The sequence below is a fragment of the Ictidomys tridecemlineatus genome, chromosome 12 (assembly GCF_052094955.1).
Source record: "Ictidomys tridecemlineatus isolate mIctTri1 chromosome 12, mIctTri1.hap1, whole genome shotgun sequence".
Classification (NCBI taxonomy): domain Eukaryota; kingdom Metazoa; phylum Chordata; class Mammalia; order Rodentia; family Sciuridae; genus Ictidomys; species Ictidomys tridecemlineatus.
The window spans coordinates 37585805-37613031 of NC_135488.1; the positions used below are offsets into that span (position 1 = coordinate 37585805).

Consider the following 27227-nt stretch of genomic DNA (forward strand, 5'->3'; position numbering starts at 1 on the left):
CCTTATCCTCCCTCTTCACTATCCCTTATGCCCAATCAATTCCATGCCCATTTGCTAATTTTTAAAATGTATCCAGTTCACAGCCTAGATCAAGTGACTGTTACCTAGTTTAGGCTACTACCCTCTCTCCCCTGAGAAGCTATGGCAGACTTTAATGGCTCACCTTATATACACTCAAATCCCCTCCCTAGTGCAGCAGCCACAATGGCCTTTGCACATTTGACCACATACCCACTGGGCTTCAGGGTGAAGCCGTAGCTCTTCAGTATAACCTGGAGGGCCCTGTTGTATCCACTGCCCCACTAGACCATCCAATTCTTAAAGGTAGACTTTATCTTATTTTTCTTTGGCCTGCAAAATTTAAAAATTTAGACTTAAGCTATCAAGTGCCAGCTGAGTCAACGGCTTCCCTTGAGAAACAGGGTGTGCATTGATCTTGCAAAGCAGGGCTCGCACCCACAGGCTGCTTTGGTGAGGTCCCCTGGACTCCTTCCACTGCCCTTCCTTTGGAGGTGGAATGAATTCAGTCCCAGCGTGAGTCACTGGGGCTATTGATAGAAACTGCCATCTTTCTCTAGAGGGCTCTCTACTGACATTTGACACACTTAAGCCATATGACTGCTCCAGAGAGTCTGTGCGAGTCTAGTTTAGTGATTCAACCTCAGGAATTCATGAAATTATTTAGAAATTATGGAACTGGCTAACCACATTGGCCTTGCCCCCACATCAACTCCTCTTCCCCTTCACTCCTAGGTGTACCTACCGTCCAACATTTGCTGAAGAGAAAAATGTTCCTAGGCTGATTTCTGGCATAAGAACATGCCACATTGGTAGGCTTTATCCATTGGTTTGATCAGACAAGCTGATCTGAGTCTTAGTTGAGTCAATAGGGATAGAAGTCTCAAATACTTCCTGAGGTATGATGATTTGAAGCTGGAACTTCCCCCCAAAATCTCGTGTGTCGAAGGCTTGGTCCCCCATGCAACAATGTTCAGGGGTGGGGTCTCTAGGAAATGATGGCATCATGAGAGCTCTAACCTCATCAGTGGATTCATCCAATTAGTGAATTAATGGTTTGAATGGACTACCAGGAGTTGGTGGAAAATGTGGGCATGCGAGCTGGGGCATGGACGAAGGACGTAGGTCCTGAGGCCAGGCCCTAGTGGACTATATCCTGTCCCTGGCCTCTTCTTCCTGTCCTTGAGCTGACAGCTTTCCTCTGCCACATCCTTCCACCCTGATGCTCTGCCTGACCTCAGGCCCAAAGCCATGAAGCCAGCCAACCACGGATGGACACCAGGAACCAAAATAAAAATTTCCCCCTTTAAGTTGCTCTTGTCAGGGATTTTGGGCACAGTAATGAAAAGCTGACTAGCACAGGAGGCTATTGTGGGGATGAGATGAGTATTGAGCCCAGCATTGCTTTTTTTTTGTAAAGGTTTTATGAACGTTAAGTATTGGTACTTATTTTTTCACACTGTGTTTGAAAATAGGATTCAGGAAAACTACTAAAGCATATGCCAAATTTATAAAATAGAAATAAGGAAGTGAGAAAGCCAGGGTTCAAAGGGACATTGCGTTTTCCCAGAGAACCATGGGGTTTGGCTTGGTTACATCAGGTTCCTCCTCAACCGTTGGTTCGTTCATTCATTTGCTCATTTAGCACTTCACTCTGAACAGCTCTTTGGGGTAGAGACATATGCAAAGGAGTGAAAGAACTTGTCATGGCTCAGGTTCAAAAGAAGAATCCAGAATTGCTAAAGCACCGTGTGAGGACCTATGCACTGGAGTTCCCAGGGAGCCACCCAGAGTGGCCCGTGTCTGGTCTATAGTGAGCTGGGTTTGCACCTACTTGCTGATCCTGATGGCATATCCACTTTGTATTCTCATTTTAGCCATCACCTTGGGGACTGAATGCAACAAGCAAGATGGCCAAGGTCAGCACCCAATACTCCCGCCCCTCCCTGACCCACCTGCCAACAAAGACCGTGGACAGAGACCTTGATCGTGCTGAGAATGGCCTCAGCAGGTAAGATGGGCTTTTCTTTGCATGCTTGCCACAGATTATTTGCAAAGCTGATCTAGATGGTGGGAAGGAATGCCACAGTGTGGGTGGGAACAGGGTCTGTACAGCTGACCGGCTATGACAGGTTGCTCAACTGAGTCTAGCCTCCGTTTCCTCATCTGCAGTATGAGCCGGTCCAGTGTTGACCATCTGGGTTGTGGTTAAGATAGATAGTGACTGCAATGTTCTTGGCATGGCACGTGCTGTGTGGTGAAGCGCTCCATCAATCCTCACTGTCAGACCTAGGAACGATTCCCCCCACCCTGGGCCTTCTGGGATGCCCCAGATCACCCCCAGGAGACCTCAGATAACCTCAGAAGACCTCAGATAACCCCAGAAGGCCATGCATCAGGAACTGGACATGCCCTTCCTGCCTGTACCCAGTCGTGTTTTCCCACCCTGACCACAGGCTGAGTTTTCCTGAGGTCCACTTGGGGCATGGTAACAACTTGTTGACAGGTGAATACAGAAGCCCATGGAAACACTACAGAGATTTCAAAAGGAAAGTGACAATACTTCTTTCATGAGAGATTCTTCTTCTTTTTTTAGTGCCTTCCATGCACATAACATAATTTGATCAATTTCATTCTCCAGTACCTCTCCTTTCCCTGCCTTCCTCCCTCCTCCTGACCTCCTTTCTCAACTCTAAGGGTGGAGAGATATATTCTTATCTTATGGAAGCAGAAGTAGGATGACCCATAGAAGTTTCTACAATGTTCCTTGGAGTCATCGAGGAGAGCCAGCACCTGCTCAGGATGGAGGTGGAGCAGCCTCAGGGATGGAGGCATAACCCCGGGATCCTTCCCCAACTTCCCAGCCAGGATCAGCATCTCTCTCTTCACAGACAAGGTCTCCAAATAAAATCAATTTGAACGAAGGCCTCTGGCACATCCACATACAAAATGTTAAGCTTCAAACCGCTCTTTGGGGGAAGGAAATGGTGTTTGAACACAGCACCTCTTTGCCCTGAAATTCTCGTTCTCTTTGAAAGCTTTTTCAGATAAACAGTTGAGACTTTGTGTACTGACATAGTAATTACTGATCATCTTTAATGACACCAAGAAGCCAGTGGAAACCTGTGTTGGTGTGGCTCTTGGCTCAGTGTCCCAGAGGAAGGAGCTACCGTGTCTGTCCCCTGGGACTTCTCCGCCCCCATGTTCTTCACCAAATCAGAGGCCCACTTTTCTGTTTCTCTTTATTAAATTATTGGAGTTATTTTCCAAATGTGAAGTCATAAGGAAGAGTGAGAATGCTTCCTTTGAATGAGAAAAAAAAAAAAAAAAATATATATATATATATATATATACCCTAAAATCTCCAGCAATAAAAATGTCCTGAGTTTTAGATCTGTTTGGTTAACCCAATTATCCAGGAGCTATTTGGCACATTTTAAAAGATAATGCAAAAGAAAAAGATCAAAGAATATACTACAGAGGACTGCAGTGGGAACAGAGAGCACCCCAAGTCCCCATCCTTCACCTGCTGCAGCTATTTTGGAGTGAGCTTTGGGGCCTAGGATCTATGGTCTACAGAAAAGAGGTTTTCTTCACACTACTCCCCAAGTGGAGCCCAAAGCAATTATCACTAAAGAAACCCATTTTCCACCTGCTTCTCCAGGACTAAAGACTTAAAAATGAATTGGCTGCAATTTCTGGTCACGTGTGTCCAATAGCAGTGGATTCCATCCATTCAATTTCCTCAGGGCTTGAGAAGAGGAAAATGGAAATAAAGTGCCATATTCTCCAGCCTGGTGCTGAAAGGTCACCTCTGTTTACTCTTATGTCCCCAAAGTCACCAGAAGAAGACACCACATGCTCCACAGAGTGCCAAGTTAATTACCAGTTTCCATTCTCCTGGGAACCTCTGTCCTGCCCAGGGATCAAGCGCAAAGGAAACCTTCACCTTACCATCATAAACGCGTCTCTATAAATACACTGAAAGTTGAGCATCTCACCTCATCTTTCAAAACAATCACTTCATTATGTGGCCGTAGTTGGCCTTGTTCTTGGCTAATTTCCAACTTCAGGGGCCTGGAGCTTCTGAGATACCAGAGGGAAGCTTCAGGGTTGTCCCGAGCAAGTTTGCTCATTTTACAGACTGAGGCCCTATCAAGTCCTTGCTCCAGACCCCTCAGCCAGCTCCAGGCAGAACAGGACCTGACCCCCAGACTCTCCTGCCTCTGTATTTCCCTGGAAGGTCCTAATCCCCATTCTTGCATTGATTGCTAGAAGTTTCTCCCTTTTCTCAGGACCCATGTCTGCTTGGGGATCTCAGCTGTCAGGCACCTCAGACTCTTGATTCCTGTCCTCTTTCCATCCCCCTCCATCTGCTTGGTGAAACCAAGTAACTATGGTCTATGGGTCCTTTAATGGTGAGGGCTACCAGTCTCCTACTTCTGTGATCATTGGGTGTACAACGTCCCTAACCACTGTCAGGAACTTTCAGCTCCTTTATAATCCTACAGGACCGCTGTCATATATGTGGCCCCTCATTGACTGAAACATAATAGATGCATGAAGGAAAGGTCCCCTGGGATCCTTGAACTTGCATTTTAAAAGGTTCTCCTTGTTCTTCAGGGCTAAGTGTCCTTTCTGGGATTGGGAGTTTGAGCAATGCTCAGATCAACGTGAAATCACCAGGGGTTTTTTTTTTATTCTTTATTTCCTTTATGAAGAGCAGGATGCTTAAGATCAGAGAGGGTAAGTGACTAGTCCACAGAACAGCCTGCTAAAAAGCATTGGAGTAGGGATTCAAATCCAGACCTCTTGCTCCCTACTCTGCCGCCCCCTGTGCATTCAATCTACTTGCAGTGGCTCCAGCTGCTGCCAGTTGTGAGCTGGCTTTGGAATTAGAGTGGGTGGAGACAGAACACCTCCACCCTCTGGATAGCCTCTGGATCTTCTGGGCACCTGTGCAGTGACCAGCCCCAGCCCAGGTGCTACCCCGACCCCATGCCAGTTGCTCAGATTCAAGGACTCAAGAGATGGACTCACTTGTCCCCGGCCACCTCCTCCTGTAACTGACCCAGGTGCTTTGGAATATGAAGCCAACCTTTGCTACGTACAGAATATCAGGAGGGCAGAGGAACTGGCTTGTGGACTGTGCCCAGGGCCTCCGAAGGGGTCTCTGGTGTGAACACAGACGAGATGTGAATGATCTCTGGTTCTGGAACTAAAGCGCCACACCCCCTGCAGCCAGAGGGACCAAAGCCATGTCTGGTGGCCTGCCTCAGGGCTCGGTCCTCAGGGCCCATCACCTTTTATTTTAATCTGTGCCATATATGAGCTCCTTTAGGGAGTGGATGAAGGCAGGTTTTGTAAGAGGATGGGATGACATTGGCATCTCAGCTCTGCCACTTGGCCTGTGACCTCGGGAAGTTACTTAACCTCTCTAGACTTCCCTTCCCTCCCTTAAAGTGTTGCGTGGATTAAATGCTAAGAGGTAGGTGGTGACAGAAATAAGCCATCGACAAATGGCTGGTGGCTGGTTATTGCATTTGCAAATGAGAGGGTGTAGTAAGGAAAATCAGGGGTGGCTGATATTTTAACAGCTGCCTGTGTTATAAGATTGGATTTGGTCTGATGCTAAGTAGTGATGACCATCAGAGGCCACCAAAAGCACATAAACCAACAAAGACACCCTGGCTTGTCCCCGGTAATAGAAGGTGGCCTCAGTCTCCCTGCCCAGCTAAGGCAAGAACTCAGGAACATGCTCACAGGAGAATATCTGTGATGGGGGAGAGACTTGAACCCAAGAAGGAATGTGGGTGAGACAGGGCGAGGATGGAGGGTCTGTCCCTGGAAAACCAGATGTGGCAGAGTCATTGCAGGTGGCCCTGCAGGAGGTTCAGCTGCCTGACTTTGTGTAGCTTCTGTAGAAAAAGTGGCCCTGCCGAGGGGAAGCCCAGGGAGGGAGGAGACTGCTGTCCCCCGAGAGCTGTCCAGAAAGGGCTTGGCCAGCTGGCAGGATGGTGGTGAGCTCCAGGACTGGGATGCTGCTGGAAGGAGGGGGCAGGGCAGCTCTGACTTCTAATCACTCACCGGGGACAGACGGCAGCTTTGCCCCCTGGATGTTAATTCTTGCCTCCTGCTTCAACCACCTTGTTAAGAAAGCTGATTAGGTTGGAATAGGCCACGTGATGGGATTAATTGGCCTTGCTAGGGCTCCTCAAGGCTCCTCAGATGAAGTACAAATCCCCAGAGGCCGACGCCTGGCTGACTCGCCATCAAGTTGATCCAAATTCAGTCGCAGGAGGTTTTACGCGAAAGACAAATACCCCCAAACACATTCCTGGTCTTATTCCAGGCAGTTCAACAGGCTCCTGCAGAGGGGTCCCCCTATCCTCTTTAGGCACATACTTCTTACCGGGATAAAACCTGCCAGGGAATTACACAGAAGAGATCTCTGTCCCCTACCTATGCAAGGCAGGTCACAGAGGCCAGGGTTTGACAAACAAGTGAGTGAATTTGCATTTGAAAGCGCTGTACACATTATTTTGAGTGTGTCTGGAGGGCTAGGCCAGGGCCATGCAAATCTGGGAACCTCCCCCTTGATCCAGAGGGCTGCAGAAAGGCTACCAGACAAGCACACTGTCCTGGAAGTGTGACTGTACACGTGAGGGACACTAGGAGGACCTGGTCTTAGAGAGTCAGATTTCAGCACACAGAGCTGTGTTTGAACCAAAATCTTCATTCTGGAATCATTCTGTAAAAAACAGCAGCTATGGTTCAAGATGGAAGGCACTCCACCCCAACACCATTCCATCCCATGCTCTGATGGGGACTGTGTCAACATTTGCTGCCGTCTCCCCCCTATACCTTCACCAGCCTCTGGACAATGATTGGACATGAGCCACGATCTTTGGCCAGTCTTGCTATAAAGAAAAGATGCATTTCTCCCCAAAGTCAAGGCCTGCTGGAGGTGAATGGAAGTGAGAGTCCTTGGGCTGTGGACCCGTGATGGTGGATGGCTTCCCTCTTGCAGCAGGGCTCTGTCCATCTCCCGCCTGACTGTGTCCAGGAGGTGGGTGAGCTTGAAATCAATTTAGCTGCTGCATATTTGATTTGCTAGGGGCCACTTGCCATGTGAGGAGACACCCACAGCCCTGCAGCAAGGAATCGCCATGGAGACCAGAGAACCTGCTGGACCCCCGCAAAGCTCCTTCACTGGCCAAGGACCTGCCAGGTAACTGACCAGCCTTCACCTTGGGAAGGGGGAGGCTGGGGCAGAATGGAGGTGGATACATCTCAGGAAGACGCGCTGGGTGGGAGTGAAATTGAAGTTTTGGAGAATAGGGCAGAAGCACAGCAGCCTGAAATCTCTCAGTCATAATTTCCATCCTCTTAGATCAGATGTTCTGAGCTAGGAGGAGTCTAAGGAAAAAAAAAAAAAAAGCCTGTCTTTCTCTGAAATTGATTTAATAAAAAGTGATGTTAAAGAACTTGATCAATTCTGGAAGATTTCAGAAAAATTAAAAAGCCAATCAGCCAGCCATAGGTGACTACTGGGTTGACATAGTGGTTCGCTAAGGCAGTGGTGACCGTTGTCCCTGGCAGGTTTTATACAGTCTCTGTCTGTCTGGACTCTATAGAGGGTGTCCTTGCAAAGGTATTTGAAAGATGAGCAAGACTCCGAGCTCCGTAGCCCTCTGTACCCTGGCTGTCATAGCTGCACCACCTTGAGAAAGTCATTTCATCTTTCCAAGCCTCATCTAGAAATTCATCTCACAGTACCTGCCCCGCGGGTGGTGACAGCAGCCTCAGAGCCAGGTAGCCCGCTCATGACAGTTTCTCAGCAAACATTGGGATATGTTGTTTCTTTCCAGCAAATTATTTTACAGCACCTCAGTTTTACATAGTCATGTGTTCTGTAGCTTTTTTTTACTTAAGATTACCACCCAAAAAAAATCATTCATTTATTTACCATATTTCTCATTGTGGAGAATACTACTCTACCACGATTGATTGACCAGCTCGTTGTAGTTAAGAGATTTCCCGTGCTTTTGGTTTATTAATCAAATGCTGTCTTACGTCTCTTTGATTGCAAGGGAGAGAGGACTTTCAAGTCTGCTCAGATTAAAAGGCTGGGGTAGGGCTGGGATAGGGCTGGGGCAGCCACTGCTCAGTGCTAAAAACTGTCCTGGAAATGGAATGAAAGGGGCACCTGGGAGGGGGGCGGGAGGCAGCTGCCTTCTTCCTCCCTCTCTGGTTCGGTGTCATGGTCTTTTTTCCTTCACATCTCCCCCACTTCTGGCTTTCTGAGCTCACACAATGGCCTTCACCATACAGTCTTCAGTGGACACAGCCAGCCCCAGCCTGGAGTGGCTCTGGGTTGTTCAGAAGCTTGAGTGACTTGTTGTGAGTCAGTGTCCAACCCCAGTCCTGTTGTTGGCTGAGGCAGGAGTAAGGGACATGTCCTTGGTCCTACTCCTTGCACAGAGTAGAGGAAGGGGGCTGTCCCGAGCTGAGAAGGGCCAGGCAGGCACCTCAAAAATATGTCAACAGCAGCAGCTCTCAGCAATATTTTCATGCTTCAATGTATTCCCTGAGGCCAAGGACACAAAAGTGGGATGAGGTCAAGGTATGTGACAATTCACGGCTTAGTGACAAGTTGCTCAGAACTGATTTTAGCAGGACACAGTGGGGCACACACCTGTAATTCTAGCGGCTCTGGCAGCTGAGGCAGGAGGATCACAAGTTCAAAGCCAGTCTCAGCAACTTAGCGAGGCACTCAGCCACTCAGTGAGACCCTGTCTCTAAATAAAATACAAAATAGGGCTGGGGACGTGGCTCAACAGCCGATGCCCCTGAGTTCAATTTCCAATACCCCCCAGAAAAAAAAAGACCCTGCTCAGTGGATATACAGACCGGAGCCCCTGACCCGCACCCTCCTGGTCATCTCTGCTTGTCCAGGGTTCTAGAGACCAGGGAGAGGGCTTTCCCTGTCCTTCCTCCTCTGAGGGCTGCCCTCTGACGGCCCTTCCAGGTTGGCACGCCTCATCATCTCACTGCGCACGTGGACTGCCAGGCGCTCACGCTGCGAGGACCAAAGATCCGACTCTCCTCCGGACCGTTTCCGTGGAGCTGAGCTCAAGGAAGTGTCCAGCCAAGAAAGCAATGCGCAGTCACACGCGGGCAGCCAGGAGCCACCAGACAGAGGGAGAAGGTAAGGAAAAACCCACCTGCACCCGCTGGCCAACAGGAGTCGTCTCTTTGACGGGTCCACCTTGGATGTCCCTTGCTAGCCTCAGAGCAAGAACCCTTGAAGAAGGCATCTGTTGTCGGGCGCAAGGCTGGAAGCTCGGGCATCCTCCACCAGGAGTCCAAGCAGTTCTGCAGGAAAGGAAGTCCTTGGGCCCAGGTGCCCAGCTTCATTCGACCACTGACCCCCTCCTACATGGAGCCCCCTAAATTCATCAGGGGCCTCGCCAATGGCTCTCCCTCAATGACCCTCATCCCAGACTGCCCTGTGACCCATCTTGCTATGAAGAAGGGCCTTTTATACCAGGACACTTTGTCAGGGGCACCTATGTTGTACCCACAATTTTATGCATAGATATATATATGCATTTTTCTCATTAGACCAGTTGGTCTAATTTTTGAGGGGAATCATCTATGTCCCAAGTCAGGGTAAGAGCCAAAGGGCAGGGCAAGGCCTGGGCAGAGTGTGTGCTTCTTTCTGGTGAGAAGATCTGCCGAGCAAGGGCCTCCGAGCCTCTTGTACAACTCACAGTCAGATTGGGAAATAGCAGCAGAGGGTCTCTTTAGGACACCTGGGTCAGTCTGCAGGGAGGAGAGGTCAGATGCAGAGGGGAACCTGGCCTCCCCCAGCCTCACAAGCATGTGAATTCTCACCCAGAACTTGTATTCTCCGGGGGAAAAAAAAGATTTTAAAAGGTTGAACCTTTAAAAAATGTTGCAAAGCTCTCTTTGGGCGGAATCCTGTAGGTAATGCGGAGACGTGTAAGGTGTGAGATTGCTACAGAACAGATGGCTCCTAGATAATTTGCTAGAGACGACGCCACCTGATTTTGTGTCGGTGAGAAGGACTCCATTTGGGGGCTTCCCCAGTGGGTCTAGGAGGACCCTGGGAAGTGAAGGTGGCAAGCGTCAGGGACGTGTTGGATCTTTCTGCAGCCTCCTCTGCGACCTCCGTCCACATTTGTGTGTCTGAGGGTTTGAGGGGCTATCTCTACAGTATAGATTGTGCAGGAGACTGCAAAATGAACAAGCATTCTTAAGATAAAATAGGAGAGTTCAGGGTCGGTCATTTCTTGCTGGTGACCGCTACAGGACAGCCACCTTCTGTCTCCTCTACTAGGGAAAGATGGCAGAAGGCACAGATGTGAAGTCGCCTGCTGGGGAGGGATCTCAGGCACAAGGTCTCACGTGGGCTGCGACTACAAACCTGTGGGCTCCCTGGGCGACTGGAAGGAGATCGGGGCACCTGGGTGCTAGCAGGGATATGTGCCAGTCAGTCCCAGGTTCCCAGGGCCAGGCATCCTAGACCCCAAGCATGCTCCATGAGTAAAGCCTACATGCTACTGACTGCCGAGACAGAGGGACAGGAGGGATGGCAGAGAGATATGGAAGAAGAGGAGGGGGAGAAAAAGGAAGGGTCTTAACAACCCAGCCAGACTGGTTTGTAAATTCCTTTTTAGCAAACAAAGACTTCCTTAAACAAATGGATCAAATCAAATTCCTACAACCTTAGGCGAATGGACGTGGATGCTGTACCCTTGGTTCTTTTCCCAGTGTGACCAGATGAGCACAGGGTTGGGCAAAGACCGCATCCTGAGTAGACCACAGATCCCTAGTCACCCATCAGAAGGGCCACTGTGATGTATTGATGGGCCAAGGTGGTAGCTGATCAGTGAGAAAGGCTTCCTGGAGGAGGAGGCTTTTTAATTTTTGGACGTCAAGTCCTTACTTCAAAGCAAGGTGTATGCGGAGATAGGTGTTAGTCCCCTGTGTGGGTTTGGCCTTGAGATATTGGGGCACAGAGGCATGTACCCAAAGCAGCTACACCCCCCCTGGAGCTGATGGGGTGTCAGTTCCTTGGGGGATTTTCAAATGAGCTGCACCAGCATAGAAATTGTGGCCACGTGTTAGATGGGAAGACAGAGGTTTGGGAGGGCAAGAGAAACAGCCAAAATGCCATGTGGCCAGAAATCCAGCATCACAGAAGGAAAGGCCCTAAGAGACAGGTGGCAGTGTCACTAGTCACTGGCCTCAGTCCCCCATGGTCTCCTGTGAGCTATCTGCAGTGGCCAGCTGTAGGATAGGAAACCTGGCTTTCTTAGACTAGCTGTGTCAAAAACTGTCCTGACAGCCAAGAACCTGTGCAGGTGAGGGTGGCCAGGTACCCTGCTGCAGGGTGTGTCCATCCTGACACAGAAGGCTCCACTCCCCACCTGAGAAGGGCCTGAGGGCAGAGGTCCCATGGGGTCCATTTCTGGCCTGTGGTATCTGACACACCAACTGGTACAGGATTGAACGGCAGGAAATCCAGAGGGATCGGAGACCCGGAAGTTGGACGGGATTCAAACCATCAATTCCTACCCATTCTCATTTATTCGGAAAAACCTCAGCTCAGCCCAGCATGGGCCTCTCTTCCCCCAAAGCTTTAACCAGAGCTAACTAGTCCCTAACATTTTTTTTGTCCCTGATAAAAAGAAGTCCTGAGTTCTTTAAGCTGTGAACTAGAAGACCTGGGGAGGGGAATTGGGGCATTAGAATCATCACCTGGGGACACTGGTCCTGAGTAACTGAAACTGATTCTAGGTCTCTGCCTCCCGCAGTGCCTGGCCCCTGGCCAAAAGCAACACCAATGCCTCTAACAACTCAAAGGAGGCCTCCAACAACACAAAGGAGGCCTCCAACAACACAAAGGAGGCCTCCAACAACACAAAGGAGGAGTGAGTACCCAGGCTCCAGTGGAGCCACTTCCCTTCCAATCCCAGATCCACCCTCCCCGCCTTAGTGGTCCAGCTTTGTCTCCCCCTTGAATACTCCTGCTTCCAAATCCCACCCCAAGCATCAGTAGAACATTCTAGAATCCTGTTCCTTTGGCTGGAAATCCATCTGTCTAGGAGGGGAGGGGACAAGGTCTGGATGACTTCTTTGTGGAAGTCATTTTATCTCTGTGACTCTCATTTTTCTCATCTATAAGCAAAAGGGTCTGGTCTGATAAACTCTGGAAGCTCTAACCTCCTGGTGTGGCGATCTGAGGGTACAAAACCGGAGTTCCTGGGCAGAGCAGTGACGGTCACCTCAGTGGTGCAAATGCGTTTTCCATTCTAGGACTTCAAGCTCCTGGGTGCCAGTGAAATGCCCCCATCTTGAGGCCAAACTCAGGCCAGTGACACTCAGGGTGTCATCAGGGGAAGAGAAAGGGGGAATTCAAATATTTCCAAAGACCAGCCGTTTGAAAGGGTGACCTGATGTGATTTCTTTCTGTCACAGACGCTGAGCTGGCAGATGAGGGTGATTCTCACAAGTGCCACCCACGAGCCCCAGGAGTGAGTGTGTGTGTATGTGTGTGTGAGTGTGTGTGTGCAAAATTATCAGTGTGCATCAATGCATGTGTGTACAACTCTCCAGCCACACAGGACATCTCTTTATGGAATACCAAGGGCAAAAGGACTCTTCACCAAAGGCTAGGGGGGAACTATCAACATCATCAAGAAATGCCCATTTCTTGATTTCCAACTGACAGAGACACGGGCCAACACTTTCCTCTTCTCCCATTACTCAGATTTTTTTTCTTGTTTCCTTCCACAACGGAAGCATCAATTCTGTTTGCATAAACTTGAACATCAAATCCAAAGACTCAAATACAATCAATTAACAAAAATAACAAAAATGAAATGATTTGAACACCACAATAGCTGCTGTGATCTGTGCTTGAATTTAAGGCCAAACCTGACACGAGACCCTCCTGGGAGACTGGGTTTTGAGTCTCTTGAGCAGGGAGAAGCTTAGGGTGCTGGAAACCAGGGACAAGGATTCTACAAGGCCATTCATCTTCAAGATAATGGACTTGCAGTTTAAGCCACTAAACGTGTGATAATCTTTGTGTCAGCAATAGAAGACTAATTCAACAGCAGACTCTGGGCCCCTGTGTCCTGTGGACAAGGATGGGGGTGGATGGGGTTGGCTCTTAAATCTTCTTAAATGTCATGGGTCCACACTGCAGTCAATGACTAAGAGATGAAATTGGGAACTGTCCTCAAATGGGGACACCTGGGCACAGAATATATGGGAAAGCAATCCTCCCTTGACACTTCCTCCACTCTTCCATCACATGTCTGCATTCTCACTTTTCCTTAGGTCTCCATAACTATTTCCAAATTGGGCATCCTTTTGCAGGACTTCAGGTTCTTTTTGAGCAGTCCTGGATGGATTTGTGGATGCAGCTGGAAGGTGCTGTGTCTTTCCTAGACCCTCTGCAGTTTGGGAATCAGAGGAAAGGCCAGGGCCTGTACCCCAGGGCCATAGGCCTGGACAAAGCAAGCTGAGCCTACACAGGGATAGGTGCGCTTAATAAGTGTGTGTGCAGCGCCCTCTGCTGGCGACTTCACGTTAAGACTCCAGAGGTCACATCACAGTCGATTCAAGAAGGCAGAGGATGGGTGACTGTTTGCTCTTCTCACTTAAGATCTGAATAATTTATTATCCACCAGCAAAAGACAAAATTAGAAAAAATTACTTAAGGACCTTAATTGGGTTTTATTCACAATTAACCCCCAAACTAAAACAAATTCTAAGAAGGTTGTAACATGATCAAGCGCCATTTATGGAGAGAAAAAGGAAGTGAGGTGGAGACAGAGCCCTTGGTTACAGCCGGGCATTTTGCCTTATTCAAATCAGCGGGTCTCCAGTGATTGACAGAAGGTCAATCACAGTCCCATCTGTGATTGGCTGGGATTCCGCTATTTAATGTGAGTTCGCTCCTAAATCTGGCTTTAAAGCAGTTTATATACTAAATAAATTGTGATTCAAGTGTGGAGGCATCCTCAGAGGATCTAAACGTAAGCTAACACCATTTTATTCATGTATTCATTGTTGAAAACTTGGAAGATAAGAAAAGATCCCATAAGCACAATCAAAGTACATTTTTCTGTTAACAGCAGAATCCAGCTATCAGTGAGAACCCCTCTTAACATATTAATATTCCTCCAACTTGTCTTTAAATATGAACTTTTTTTAGTTGTAGGTAGAACAATACCTTTATTTTATTTTTATGTGGTGCTGAGGATCAAACCCAGTGCCTCAGGCATACCAGGCAAGCACTCCACCACTGAGCCCCGGCTCCAGCCCCCTCCAACTTTTTTTCCTAGGCACAAATATTGAATAGATAAATAGACACAATATATCAAAGATAATTACTTAACATTTGTATTCCAACTCAGTCCCCTAAGAGCTCTGTGACCTTGGGCAAGTTACCTTGTCTAGTCCGTATGTCGAGTTTTCTGGCTTATAATTTGTGATTTGGGGTTTATGACCCATGATCTCAAAGGACTGTAATAGTGTCTTACACATCTGTGTGAAGGGTTGAAACAGTGCCTGATAAATATGCTCAATAAAAATTGATCATTGTAGACAGAAGAGTCCTTCTGTCCCCACTCAAAAAAGAAAAAAAAAAAAAAGGAAGGGGAAGAAAAGAAGTCTACTGTCCTAATCCCTGAACAGTTTGCCCCATGTAGCAAAAGTGACTTTACAAATGTGATTAAATTTAGAAATCTTGAGTTGGGTGGATATCGTGGATTATCGGGGGGGGGCAATATAATCACGAGTGCTTCAAGTGAAAGACATGGTAGAAGAGCAGGTCAGAGATGAAAGGGAAGGAAAAGGGTGATTCAGTAAGTGGAGCCTGGCCACCACCACTGGCTTTGAGATGGAGGAAAAGTGCCACAGACCAAGAGGCACAGCAGGCTCTGAAAGGAAGGACTAGCCCTCAAATCACAGCCAGCAAGAAAACTAGGATCTCCATCCTACAGTTGCAAGGAAATGAATTCTGCCAGCAGTCCACAAAAATCAGGAAACAGATTCTCCCAAACAGCCTGCAAAACAGATCACAGCTCTGCTTGATTTTAGTCTAGGAAGAGTGATACTGGACTTCTGACCTACAGATCTACATGATGGATTTCTAAACCACTAAATGTGTAGGAATTTGTTCTGGCAGCAAAAGCAAACAAGTTCACTATTATTTAAATTATTTTATGGTCTGCTTTTTATTTATTTTATTTATTTTGGAACTGAGGACAGAATCCAGGGAACGCTTCACCACTGAACTACATCTCCAGCCATTTTTTTTTTTTTTTTTGAGACAAGGCCTCACTAAATCGCTGAGGCTGGCTTCAAATTTGCAGTCCCCCTGCCTCAGCCTCCCTCATCACTGGGAGTACAGTCATGTGCCACCACACCTGGCTGCTCTTTAACTTAGAAAATATTAGGAATAGTTTTCCCACATTGCTGCATATTCTTCCACAACATCATCAAGTGACCTAACAGAATTCTGTTGCTGATCTTCTAGGGCATGATTAGATTGCTTGCACTTTTTGATTATTGTGAGGACTCTGCTGTATGCATATTTGCATATTATTTTCTTAGCAAATGCCAGGTAAAAGCATACTGGTCTTTTTCAACGACTAGACATTTTTTTTATCAACTATGCCTTCTTCCAGAATGTGGAAGAGTGAAATCAGAGGGTCCCAAAGGTGATTGCTATAGGTTTCTCCCTTTGACAGGCAAAATCTCTTACCTTTCACTTTGGTTTCTTCAACTGGGCAATGGGGCAATAATACCTGTCTTGAAAAACTTTTATAACCATTAATTTACATAACTTTTAGAACAATACCTAACCCTTAAAAGGTACCCAATAAAGAAGAGGAAGCAGTGCAGTAGCCCTTTTGCTGCCAGAACAAATTCCCACATAAGGTGCAGTAGCCCACACCTGTAATCTCAGCTGTTCGGGAGGCTGAGGCAAAAGTTCAAGGATCAAAAGTTCAAGGCCACCCTGGACAATTTAGCAAGACCCTGTCTTAAAATAAAAATTAAAAAGGGCTGGGCATATAGATCCTGGGTTCAATCACCAGTATCATACACATACCAGAAAGCAGAAAAGATAAAGAGGAAGGAGAATAAAGCCATGTGTACCAGCAGGACCATCCTGCAATGTCTGAATATGCTTCTGAACTTGGCCTCATTTGCAGGCCTTGACTCTGAGATTTGCCACTACAAATGCTCCTTGACTTGAGTTGGGGCAACATTCCAATAAACACTCTCAAGTTGAAAATATCCCAAGTCAAATGTGCATTGAATACACCTTACCTCCAAACCTCCGAGCATTGCCCTGCCTACCTTAAGCCCTCTCTGAACACGTATTAGCCCACAGCTGAGCAGAATCCTCCAACACAAAGCCTGTTATATATGGTAATAATAGATCATGTGACTGACTAGGCGCCATGGCTCCATGTTACCAACCAGCATGGAGAGAGAATTGGATTGCACATTACCAAGCTGGGAAAAGATCCAAATTCAAGGTCAGGTGTCTACTGAATGCATATCTTTGACACCATTGTAAAGTCAAAATAATCATTAAGTTAAACCACCTAAGCCAGGGGCTGTCTGCACGTGCCTCACAAAACTGTTCTGACTTCTGCTTCACTTCTGCTCTTGGGTTCCCTTCAGTGGGTCCAGAAATGAGTTTTGAGAAGAACTTGCAGGCCACACCCTTTGCTTCAGAGCACAGAGCTTGACACATGACTTCAAAAACTCAGCGTGTGGATTTGGGTTTTCACGGCTGACCTCAAAATGTGTCTGGTCTCAGGATGTCTGCGACTTTCCCAGGAGCTCATGGGAAAAGATCATAAATTCTAGAACTTTGGATAGAACCATTAATTTCTCAGGGTGTACTCGAATGGGGTGGTTCGCCTCACAGTTTAGGAATAATAGATGATGATAATAATAAAATCAATAACCTCATTTTAGCACAAATGCAGTGAGGGAAGCAGGGAGGGCTGCCAAGGGCACACTCTTGGGCTTCCATATTCAGGGGAAAGCAGCTGCCTTGGAAACCCCCAGGCGGGGTGTCAATGCACATCTCCAGGCCCCAGCTCTGGAGGGGGGACGGGAGGGCCTGGGAATCAACACTTACACAAAGCTCCCCTAGACGGTCCCAACGCTCCCTCACTAGTCCTTGGTGACATTGCCAGACAGCATTTTCATTTCCAGAATCCTGAAGGGCAAGGACGCTGCCACATGTCACACAAAATATCATCGTCATGACTGTGGTTTAACCATGGCTTCCTGGGGAGTTGAGCCGGGAGGGAAGGACCCCAGAGTCTGCCCTGGATTCCAGCCTGTATTCCCATTCAGGGACACCTCGTGTGACGTCCCTGAGACTGAGAGGACACTGATGTGTATAGTTACTTGTCCAGTGTCAACCTGAAATTACCCTCCCAAAGCCACAGCCCTTCAACACACTGAACTGTTTGTGAGTGTGTGTGTTTCCAGAAAGAAGAAGGAAAGCTTTGTGATGGATCCCTCCAGCAACCTCTACTACCGCTGGCTGACCACCATCGCCGTGCCAGTCTTCTATAACTGGTGTCTGCTCGTGTGCAGGTAGGTGCAGGGGCTGGGCCGTCACCCGAGGCGGGCTGGAGCAGGTAAGGGCAGCCATGGCCAGAAGATGGAGTGTCACCCAGGATCTCAGAGTTCTGGTCCCCTCACAGCCACCTTATAGCTCTCTGGTGCCTCAGTTTCTCCACCTATAAAATCAGGAGGTTCTCCAAGAGGACTATGGGGGTGCTCTAAGCCACTGCTGACAAGCTGGGCTTGAGACGCTCTTTGTATACGAACCACATTTTCTTTATCCATTCATCTGTTGAAGGGCACCTAGGTTGGTTCCATAGTTTAGCTATTGTGAATTGAAGCTGCTACTGTTTTGAGGGTGGATGTGGGTTTGCAGGGTGTTCCTAGGCAAGCATGTACTTTGGGAAGTTTAAAAGAAGCTATTGCTCTCTGGAGAGAAGCACAGGCTTTGGCACTTTTCTAAGCGAGCTGCAGGTGGGAGGTGCAGGGGTGAATTGGGGCTTCCCAAGCACCAGGGGAAAGTTAAACCTTTCCTAGGAAGTGATGTTTGTAAATACAGGGACAAGATACTGCTCCTCTGAAGGGGCTCCAGAGGCTCTCCAGAGGCTCTCCTGAGCAGAGCTACAGGGAGAGGGACCAGAGGGAGCCACATTCAGTAAGGGCCTTTGGAGCATTCCCGAGCAGGCTACCAGATGAGGATGCAGGACTGGCAGCTCTATTCTGCAGGCAGGTAGAGTTGAGGGTATTTCTGAGAAAGTCTGCAGGCTGCAAGTTCCTGAGCAGGGATGAGGGCCATACTGCTGCTCTCTCAAGTTAAGCCAGGGATCTAGGAGCCCTTCCTAGCAGACCTGCAGCACAAGGACTCCGAATACGCTGCTCTTCTGAGAGTAGCTGGAGGGCCCTAGGCAAGCCTGCAGGACAAGCATGCAGAGGCAGGACTTGGGGGCTCTCCAGAGCATGATAGGGCCAACCAGGATGCAGCCCCGAGAGGGTGAGGGGTGCCTTTGAGGCTTTGCTGAGCTGGCATGCAAGACCAGGACACAGAGGCAAGTCCTTCCCCTCTGACATTAGACAGTGGGCTTCGAAGCATTCCTGAGCAAGACTGCAAGACAGACAGCTGCTGCTCTGGGAGACAGCATGGTGGCATTTCTGATCACGCATTAGTCATCTTTCTATCACTTTGACAAAAAGCCTGAGATAAACAACTTAAAAGGAGGAAAGGTTTATTTGAACCCAGCTTCTGAGCTCTCCCTTGATGGGCAATTTTTTGCTTTGGGGCCTGTGACAAAGCAGCAGCATATCATGGGGAGTGGGTGATGGGGGAGCTGCTCACCTCAGCATGAAGTATTGGGGGGCCAGGTCCCCATCTCCAATTCAAGGGCACGCCCTCAATGACCTCCCTTCCTCCCACTAGGCCCCACCTGCTAACGGTCCCACACCTCCCAGGTGCAGCACAGGCTGCAGTCACGTCTTTAACACATAAGCCTTTGGGGACATTTAAAATCCAAGTCATGACGATACCCCTGACTCTACCAAGAGGCCTAGAAAAGTGCATCTCTTGGGGTTTCATAGCTCACTGTCACTCTTTGGGGTCAATCCCAGCGCTCTTCCGCCCCCTCCTCCTCTGCCTGCTCTTCCTCCTTCGTTTTTGGTAATGGGCTCAAAGCAGGACTTGCTAAGTACATCCTCTACCACTCCCAGCCCTTGGCTCTTTTCAGCAGCCCCATGACCATGGAACAATAACTTTCCAAAACCCGAGTCTCTAGAGCTGGGGTGCAGCTCAGTGGTAGAGCACTTGCCTAGCAGGCCCCAGGCCCTGGGTTCAATCCCCAGTGCTGGAGGAACAAAAAGAAAACTCTGTTTCCTCATCAGAGGCCTGGGTTATTACTCTGGGGTTCTAACCCTGCAAGCAGGACTGTCACTGCATGAAGGGAGCCACGTTTACGGTACGAAGCTGCTGCCTGGCCTGTGTTCTGATAAGCGGCCATCTGTCTCATCTCTCATGCTGGGTTTGTCTAGGGCCTGTTTTGATGAGCTCCAGTCGGAGCACCTGATGCTGTGGTTGGTCCTGGACTACTCGTCAGATGTCATTTATGGCTTGGACATGCTGGTGCGCACTCGGACAGGTGAGTCTGTCCCAGGCCTGGAGACTGCTCTGAACCAGGCCACAGACTTTGGGGTTGGGGGGATCTCCAGTACCACATGGAGTGCTCAGAGAGATCCAGAATGACAGGCTGAACATTACCTGTCTTTGACCATGAGAGGCCAGGAGGCCTGGGGACCATTTAACCAGGAAGATGGGTGCTGCTGTTCCAGGTCTCTCTGTGCTGAACCTTGGAATGGACCCTGAGCAGGGGTCAGAATGTCTGTGCTCTGCTCTCCCAGAAAACTGAAGGGCCTTGAGCAGGTCAAGCTGTCTCTCTGGACCGTGTTGTGTCATCTGTAAAGCAAGAAGGCCACACTTCAATCTGGAAGGACCCCTTCAAGCTCTGCCTGTTCAAGACTGGTAGCAGGAGCAGAAGGGAAAGTTCCTCAGTAGCTTTCGGAAGACAGTGCCAAGGTCATGAGACCTCCTTCTACTGCCTCTGCCAGAACCAAAACTCACCACCCCTCAGGCTCAGAACTGTGCCCCCTTTTCTAATTCACAGGAAGAATGGCAAAAGCCCTGCTTGTTTCTTTCAAGATTTTTGAACTAAAAACTGTGCCATAGTTGTCCATGTTAACACCGCCTGGTCACAGCAAGCACACCTCTGTGTGTCTTCGTAGTTTATAAAGCATTCCAAACACACCTCGTGCTCTCATTGGAACTACTGCACAAGACAAGAGGTGCAGGATGATGGTCTCCGTTCTTCATTTAGAAAACAAGGCCAGAGACACTGTGTGAGTCGCTCAAAGTCCACAGACACTACCCAGTCATGCCACACGGCCTCCCACACTGGTGCCTAACACTGTCACTTAGAAGACCTCCCATGCATGGCTTGAGGCTTATGTGGTGACCTGCCAGCCCTGGGGGTCTGCCACTCTGCTGCACGTCATTAGCTTGCAGAGGCTCATAGGTCCATGAACAGCCCATTGGGCTGGCTGTCCTTGATCTCAGCCAAGTTCGGTGCAACAAGACCCCTCGCTCAGATGTTGACTCTTATGCCTGGGTTCCGCCCTGGGCAACACCAGGTGCATCAGGAAGTTGGGGGAGAGGGAAGCATAGAAACCAAGTGGCTGTGGATCATGATCCAAGGGGAAAACTCATCAGAACTGAGAGAAAGGTCTCAAAGAAGTGTCAAGACGTGTCAAGGCACAGGATGCTGTGTGACAGCCCAGGCACTCAATAAGTACACGCGCAATGGCCCTTCTATCCCTCTGTGTCCTCCGGCTCAACCAACTGAGGATTTTTGTATCCTTGGGCAGGACGGGTAGGCGGATCCTGGAACCAGTCCCCCCAAAGACACCAAAGGAAGAATGGATGACAAAAGAATGATGTGAAGAATAGGGGCTGGAGGTGGGGTGTCCTTCATGTGTGGACAACAGACTTGATTTCCAATTTTCACAGAGGTGACAGTCCTCCCCCATCTAGCCTCAGAGTGTGGCCCTGGACCAGTGGCAGCAGCACCCAGAACCTGTTAGAAGTGCCCCAGACATCCAGGCTCAAGCCCTCTGCGTCCCACTGAACCCATAGGGGGCTCTGCTGCCTACCCAAAGTTCAAAAAGCACCCATTATATTATTCTCTCTATTCCTGTGCATGTTTGGAAATGGCGAAAACTAAAAGAATGCAGGTCACGAGTCCCATGATAGAGTGCCGTGGTCTGAACACCTCTTAACTCCTGCATCCAGCCTGTCTCCTGCCAGTCTGACTCTCTGGACACCAGCCCCAGACTTCCAGTGGCTTGGGAGACTCTAATGTGCAACCAGGAGGAGCTGCCCCAGTCCTGGGGAGGGTTTCTCAAAGGCAGGTCGTGCCCCATGAGACTGGTGAAACGGATCTGATAGGATCTGAGCCGTGTGTTTAAATGCTTACGACTGATATTCCAGGGTGCACAGAAGCAGAGGGAACAGTATTGTGACCCCGACGGCCCTCACCCAGCTTCACACTTCCCCGCTTCTTACCCTCTGTCCGTCACCTGCCCCGTTCCATCCTTTTTATTTGCTGCCTGGGATATTTTCAAGCCAGCCCCAGGCAGTGAACTCTTTAGTTCACTCTGACTCTGAAAGTTAACTTAGAAAAGCCCCTTTTAAAATCAATACACACATATAGGTACCCATTTAAATTTATATATGATATACAACTTCATAAATAATAATGTATACATGTAGAAAATATATGATTTTATAAATTTCACATGATTTATAAAATAAAATATATCATAAAATATATAATTTATGATTTTGTACATTTTAAATTTTATATATATATATTTTATTTTATTATTTTTTAATATTTGTTTTTAAATTATAGGTGGATAGAGTATCTTTATTTTTATGTGGTGCTGAGGATCAAACCCAGTGCCTCACACATGCTAGGCAAGTGCTCTACCTCTGAGCCACACCCCAGTCCTATATTTTATTTTTATAATTTTTATGTATTTTAAAGTTCTATATATTTATATGAACTATTACAATTTATATATTATATAAATAATAATTATTAATTCATAATATATAACTTAAAAAACAAAGTATATTATACAATATTTGTAAAGTATAATTTATAAAATAAGTTGTATAAAATTTATAAATCATAAAATTATATACATTGTAAATTCATACAATCATGTATAATTTATAAATAATATAGTTATATATAAATTTATGTATATAGATAATACATGTATAATTATGAATTATATATATTAATAGTAATATATGTAAGTATACATTTATATAATTATATATTAAAATTATATTATATATAAATCATATATACAAATTTTCATTTATCCTTTAAAATGTAATAATCTTTTCCTGCCTCGGCCTCCCAAGTAGCTGGGAGCACAGGTGTGTGCTACCATGTCAGGCCCAATTATTTTTTTATGAAATCCATGAGGTGATTTTTAGGACTTGTATGTAATCTGATTTTCTTAGAAATGGAAGATTATGTAGTCACCCTTCCTCTTTTCCCTCCTCAACCTCACTCTGCCACCATCTGATGGTGAAAATATAACAGGAAACGTAAAGGTCAGGATGCCAACATGTATGATACCCAATCTATTTGCAACATGACCCAACTGATCTGGTTTTTGAAAAGCTGAATAGAATGCATTACAACGTCATCGAAGACAATCCGTGAGTGTGAGTTTCCCACAGCAGTGGCGCTGCTCTTGGAAGCTGCTGCCCTTGCCTAGGTGTCACTGCATAGTGTGTAGCCCTGGTATAAAATACCTTTCTCTGCCCATGACCAAAGAAAGCCAGGTGCTCTGATGCCCACGTGACCTTCTCTTTCTTCTTTAGGTTTCCTCGAGCAAGGCTTGATGGTCCAGGATACTAGCAGGCTGTGGAAACATTACACAAAGTCCATGCAGTTCAAGCTGGATGTACTGTCCCTGGTCCCCACAGACCTGGCTTATATAAAGTGGGGCATGAACTACCCGGAACTGAGGTTCAACCGCCTGCTGAGACTTTCTCGCCTCTTTGAATTCTTTGACCGCACCGAGACGAGGACCAGCTACCCCAATGTGTTCAGGATTGGGAACTTGGTCCTGTACATCCTCGTCATCATCCACTGGAATGCCTGCATCTACTTTGCCATCTCCAAGTTCATCGGTTTCGGAACAGACTCCTGGGTCTACCCAAATATCTCCAAGCCAGAGCATGCTCGCCTCTCCAGGAAGTACATTTACAGTCTCTACTGGTCCACCTTGACCCTGACCACCATTGGTGAGACTCCACCCCCCGTGAAGGACGGGGAGTATCTCTTTGTGGTGATTGACTTCTTGGTGGGTGTTCTGATTTTTGCCACCATTGTGGGCAACGTGGGTTCCATGATCTCGAACATGAATGCTTCGAGGGCAGAGTTCCAGGCTAAGATTGACTCCATCAAGCAGTACATGCAGTTCCGCAAGGTGACCAAGGACTTGGAGACGCGGGTTATCCGCTGGTTTGACTACCTGTGGGCCAACGGGAAGACGGTGGATGAAAAGGAGGTGCTCAAGAGCCTTCCAGACAAGCTGAAAGCCGAGATCGCCATCAACGTGCACCTGGACACCCTCAGGAAGGTCCGCATCTTCCAGGACTGCGAGGCGGGGCTGCTGGTGGAGCTGGTGCTGAAGCTGCGGCCGACCGTGTTCAGCCCTGGGGATTACATCTGCAAGAAGGGGGACATTGGAAAGGAGATGTACATCATCAAGGAGGGCAAGCTGGCTGTGGTGGCCGATGATGGGATCACCCAGTTTGTGGTCCTCAGCGATGGCAGTTACTTTGGGGAGATCAGCATCTTAAACATCAAGGGGAGCAAGTCGGGGAACCGCAGGACGGCGAACATCAGGAGCATCGGTTACTCGGACTTGTTCTGCCTGTCCAAGGATGACCTGATGGAGGCTCTCACCGAATACCCTGAGGCCAAGAAGGCCCTGGAGGAGAAGGGACGGCAGATCCTGATGAAGGACAACCTGATCGATGAGGATGTGGCCAAGGCTGGGGCAGACCCCAAGGACATCGAGGAGAAGGTGGAGCACCTGGAGTCCTCCCTGGACATGCTACAGACCAGGTTTGCGAGGCTCCTGGCAGAGTATAACACCAACCAGATGAAGGTGAAGCAGCGGCTCAGCCAGCTGGAGAGCCAGGTGAAGGGCAGTGGGAGCGGCCCCCCGTCTGATGCGGAGGCTCCTGAGGAGGCTGCAAAGACAGAGGCCAAGCAGTAGTGAAAATGAGCTGCTCCGTGGGGGCCGACTCTCTGTGCAGCGCTGTATATCTGCAACTGTGTGGCAGAGGACTCAGCCGGGGCTGCATTCCTCATCCTGCATTCTGCTCATCCTTTGCAAGCAATGTGACTGCAGGAGAGAGCTTTGGTTTTCTTCTCTAGAAAATGGGACTCAGGATGTCAGCTCCAGGGAAGTGCCAGGTTTCTGTGCGACCTTCATGAAATTCCAAGCAGGGCAGGGAAATGTGCAGTGTCCTCAGTCCAAGCACATGCAAGGATGTATGGGGAACTGTAATAATTTGCTTTTGAGACAGATTCTCACTATGTTGTCCAGGCTGACCTTGAAGTCCTGGCCTCAAGTGATCCTCCTGCCTCAGCCTCCCAAGTAGCTGGGACCACAGGTGTGTGCTACATGCTGGCCCAATTTTTTGTTTTGTTTTGTTTTGTTTTGTTTATGGAATCCATGAAGAGATTTTTAGGACTTGTAACCTAATTTTCCTACAAGTGGAAGATTACTTAGTCACCCTTTCTTTTTCCTCACCTCCAACCTCACTCTATCAACCATCCCATTATGAAAATATAACAAGAGGGGCTAAGGCTGGGGCTCGGTGGTAGAGCGCCCGCCTAGCATGCGTCAGGCACTGGGTTCGATCCTCAGCACCACATAAAAAATAAAATAATAATAAATAAAGGTATTGTGCCCATCTACAACTAAAAAATAAATATTAAAAAAGTAAAATATAACAAATAGCTTAAAGGACAGGCAGAAACGCAAATTCTATCTTATATGAGACGGTCTGAGGATGTATTTCTGAGTCTGATGTCTCCTTACATGCTTGCTGGGACCCCCAGAAACCCCAGCCTTTGGTGGTTCTGTGGCAAGCACAAATTCTGTGGGAGGCCCCTTCGAGTTGGCAAAGCAATACTAGACTCCTCCTTGGCATATGCAGCCACAGTGACACCAGGATCTGCTTCCTAGAATAGAGCTTCTCTTTAGGGGAAGAGCGGTGTCCCCTTTTCACTTGCCAAAAGGGATTCCAAGACAGCTTCCGTTCTTGTCCTAGGACTGGGACCTCTGAGGACAGGATGCTGTGGGCCATCACTGATCATTCAGGGACTCAGAGCAATTTGGCAAACACAGGAATTTAGACAAACTCTGAGGAGAGTGCATTGCATGGTGAGAATGATGCTGGGAGTCCCCAAAGGAGATTGGAACCAACTGCCACTGCGGGGATAGCCCGCTGCTAGGGCTATGTGACCCCCCAGGATGAGCTGTTCTAGCTCCAAGAGGAGATCTCTGTTCAGGGAGAGGCTTTTAGTTTGGAGGCTGGAATAGCATCCCAAGTCAAAAATGCTGTTGACCGGGACTTGTAGAAGATGAGACCCATAATATCCATATCTTTACAAACTGCTCCTTCATCCCTAAGGAAGCTTCAAACCCTCTTGGAATTCCATCCTAAGGCAAAGCTTATAGCTAGCTGAGAGCTTGCAGATTGCAGAAACTAGTTTTTTTTAATCCAATAAATATAACTACATTAACATTTTATAACAGATTTGTATATTTTGGTTCTGTGATTGCAAATTATACTTTCCATGTTCTATCCTTCACTTGAATACACATTGCAAATTACACAATGATGAATCTTTCTTTTTCTATTCCCTTTATCTTCTCTCTCTCCTTCCCTCCTCCTCCTTTCTTCTTCTCATCAGACAGAATCCTCCACTTTGCTTTGAAAATTTCAAAGTCTCTGTGATCTGATGTTATAATCCATATATTACATAGTTGGGTCCTAATATAGTTCATGCCAAAAGTACTTCATTTTCAATTATGTATTTTGGACTTACATGGGTCTCTTCTTGCAGGTCATTTGACCATTTACTGTGGGTCATTTGACCATTTTAACTTTTAAAAAATGAATAAGAAGGTCTATTAAAGGTTGTTGATCCAATCTCATAGCATCAGCAAAATGTAAGTAGCAATGTTTTCTCAAAATGCATATATTTTTAAAGCCTTAACTATTAATTATGCCTGCGTTGACATTTGCACAGGAAAAATAAAGATGTGGATAAAAAACGATTCCTGAATCCTGCCTCAGCTCTTGACTTAAAGGAAGCTCCAGCCCCAGTGTACGTGTTTAAGGCAATGGCTTCCCTAAAAAAATAGGGACTAATGAGCAGGGGTGGTATACACTGATGGGAGGGGGCAGGAGCATCCAGAGGCAGGTGAGACAGCACAGTGATGTGTCCCCAGAGACAGGTTTTGTAGGAGTACTGTGGAGATTGGGCCAGGGGTGCTCAACCACTGAGCTACATTCCCAGACCTTTCTGTTTTTTGTTTGGACACAGGGTCTTGCTAAGTTGGCCAGGCTGGCCCCAAACTTGCAATCTTCCTGCCTTGGCCTCCTGCATTGCTGGGATTACAGGTGTGCAATACTATACCCACCTGCGGCACTGTTTTTATTAGCCAACAAAGAACCCAAATATCTGAATCTAAGGACAACAGAAAAATGCAAACCATGCTAGATATTCCACCAAAGATAGAGGGAGTTACCAGTGTGGACTGAAAGAGCGGAAGAGGATGCTGAGTTTATTCAGGGAGGGGCAGCTGCAAGAAGCAGCTATACACCCCCAGGACTGGAGAACAAAGGGGCAGAGGTACTCAGAGGAGCAGGCCCAAGAGCTTGAACTCAGACCTATGAGGACAGGATACTGCTG

General features: G+C 47.7%; 1 protein-coding gene across 1 annotated transcript in view; it reads left to right on the forward strand.

Moving 5' to 3' along the window:
- Cnga3 (cyclic nucleotide gated channel subunit alpha 3) overlaps positions 1 to 26589 on the forward strand; it is a 40182-nt gene extending 13593 nt beyond the window's left edge. The window contains exons 2-8 of the mRNA XM_005339600.4: positions 1896 to 2029; positions 7136 to 7249; positions 9050 to 9229; positions 11865 to 11981; positions 17584 to 17691; positions 19681 to 19787; positions 23105 to 26589. Of these exons, the coding sequence (XP_005339657.1) occupies positions 1929 to 2029; positions 7136 to 7249; positions 9050 to 9229; positions 11865 to 11981; positions 17584 to 17691; positions 19681 to 19787; positions 23105 to 24513 (2136 nt within the window). The 5' untranslated portion in view covers positions 1896 to 1928 and the 3' untranslated portion in view covers positions 24514 to 26589. The remainder of the gene's footprint in view (positions 1 to 1895; positions 2030 to 7135; positions 7250 to 9049; positions 9230 to 11864; positions 11982 to 17583; positions 17692 to 19680; positions 19788 to 23104) is intronic.
- The last annotated feature ends 638 nt before the right edge of the window (positions 26590 to 27227 follow it).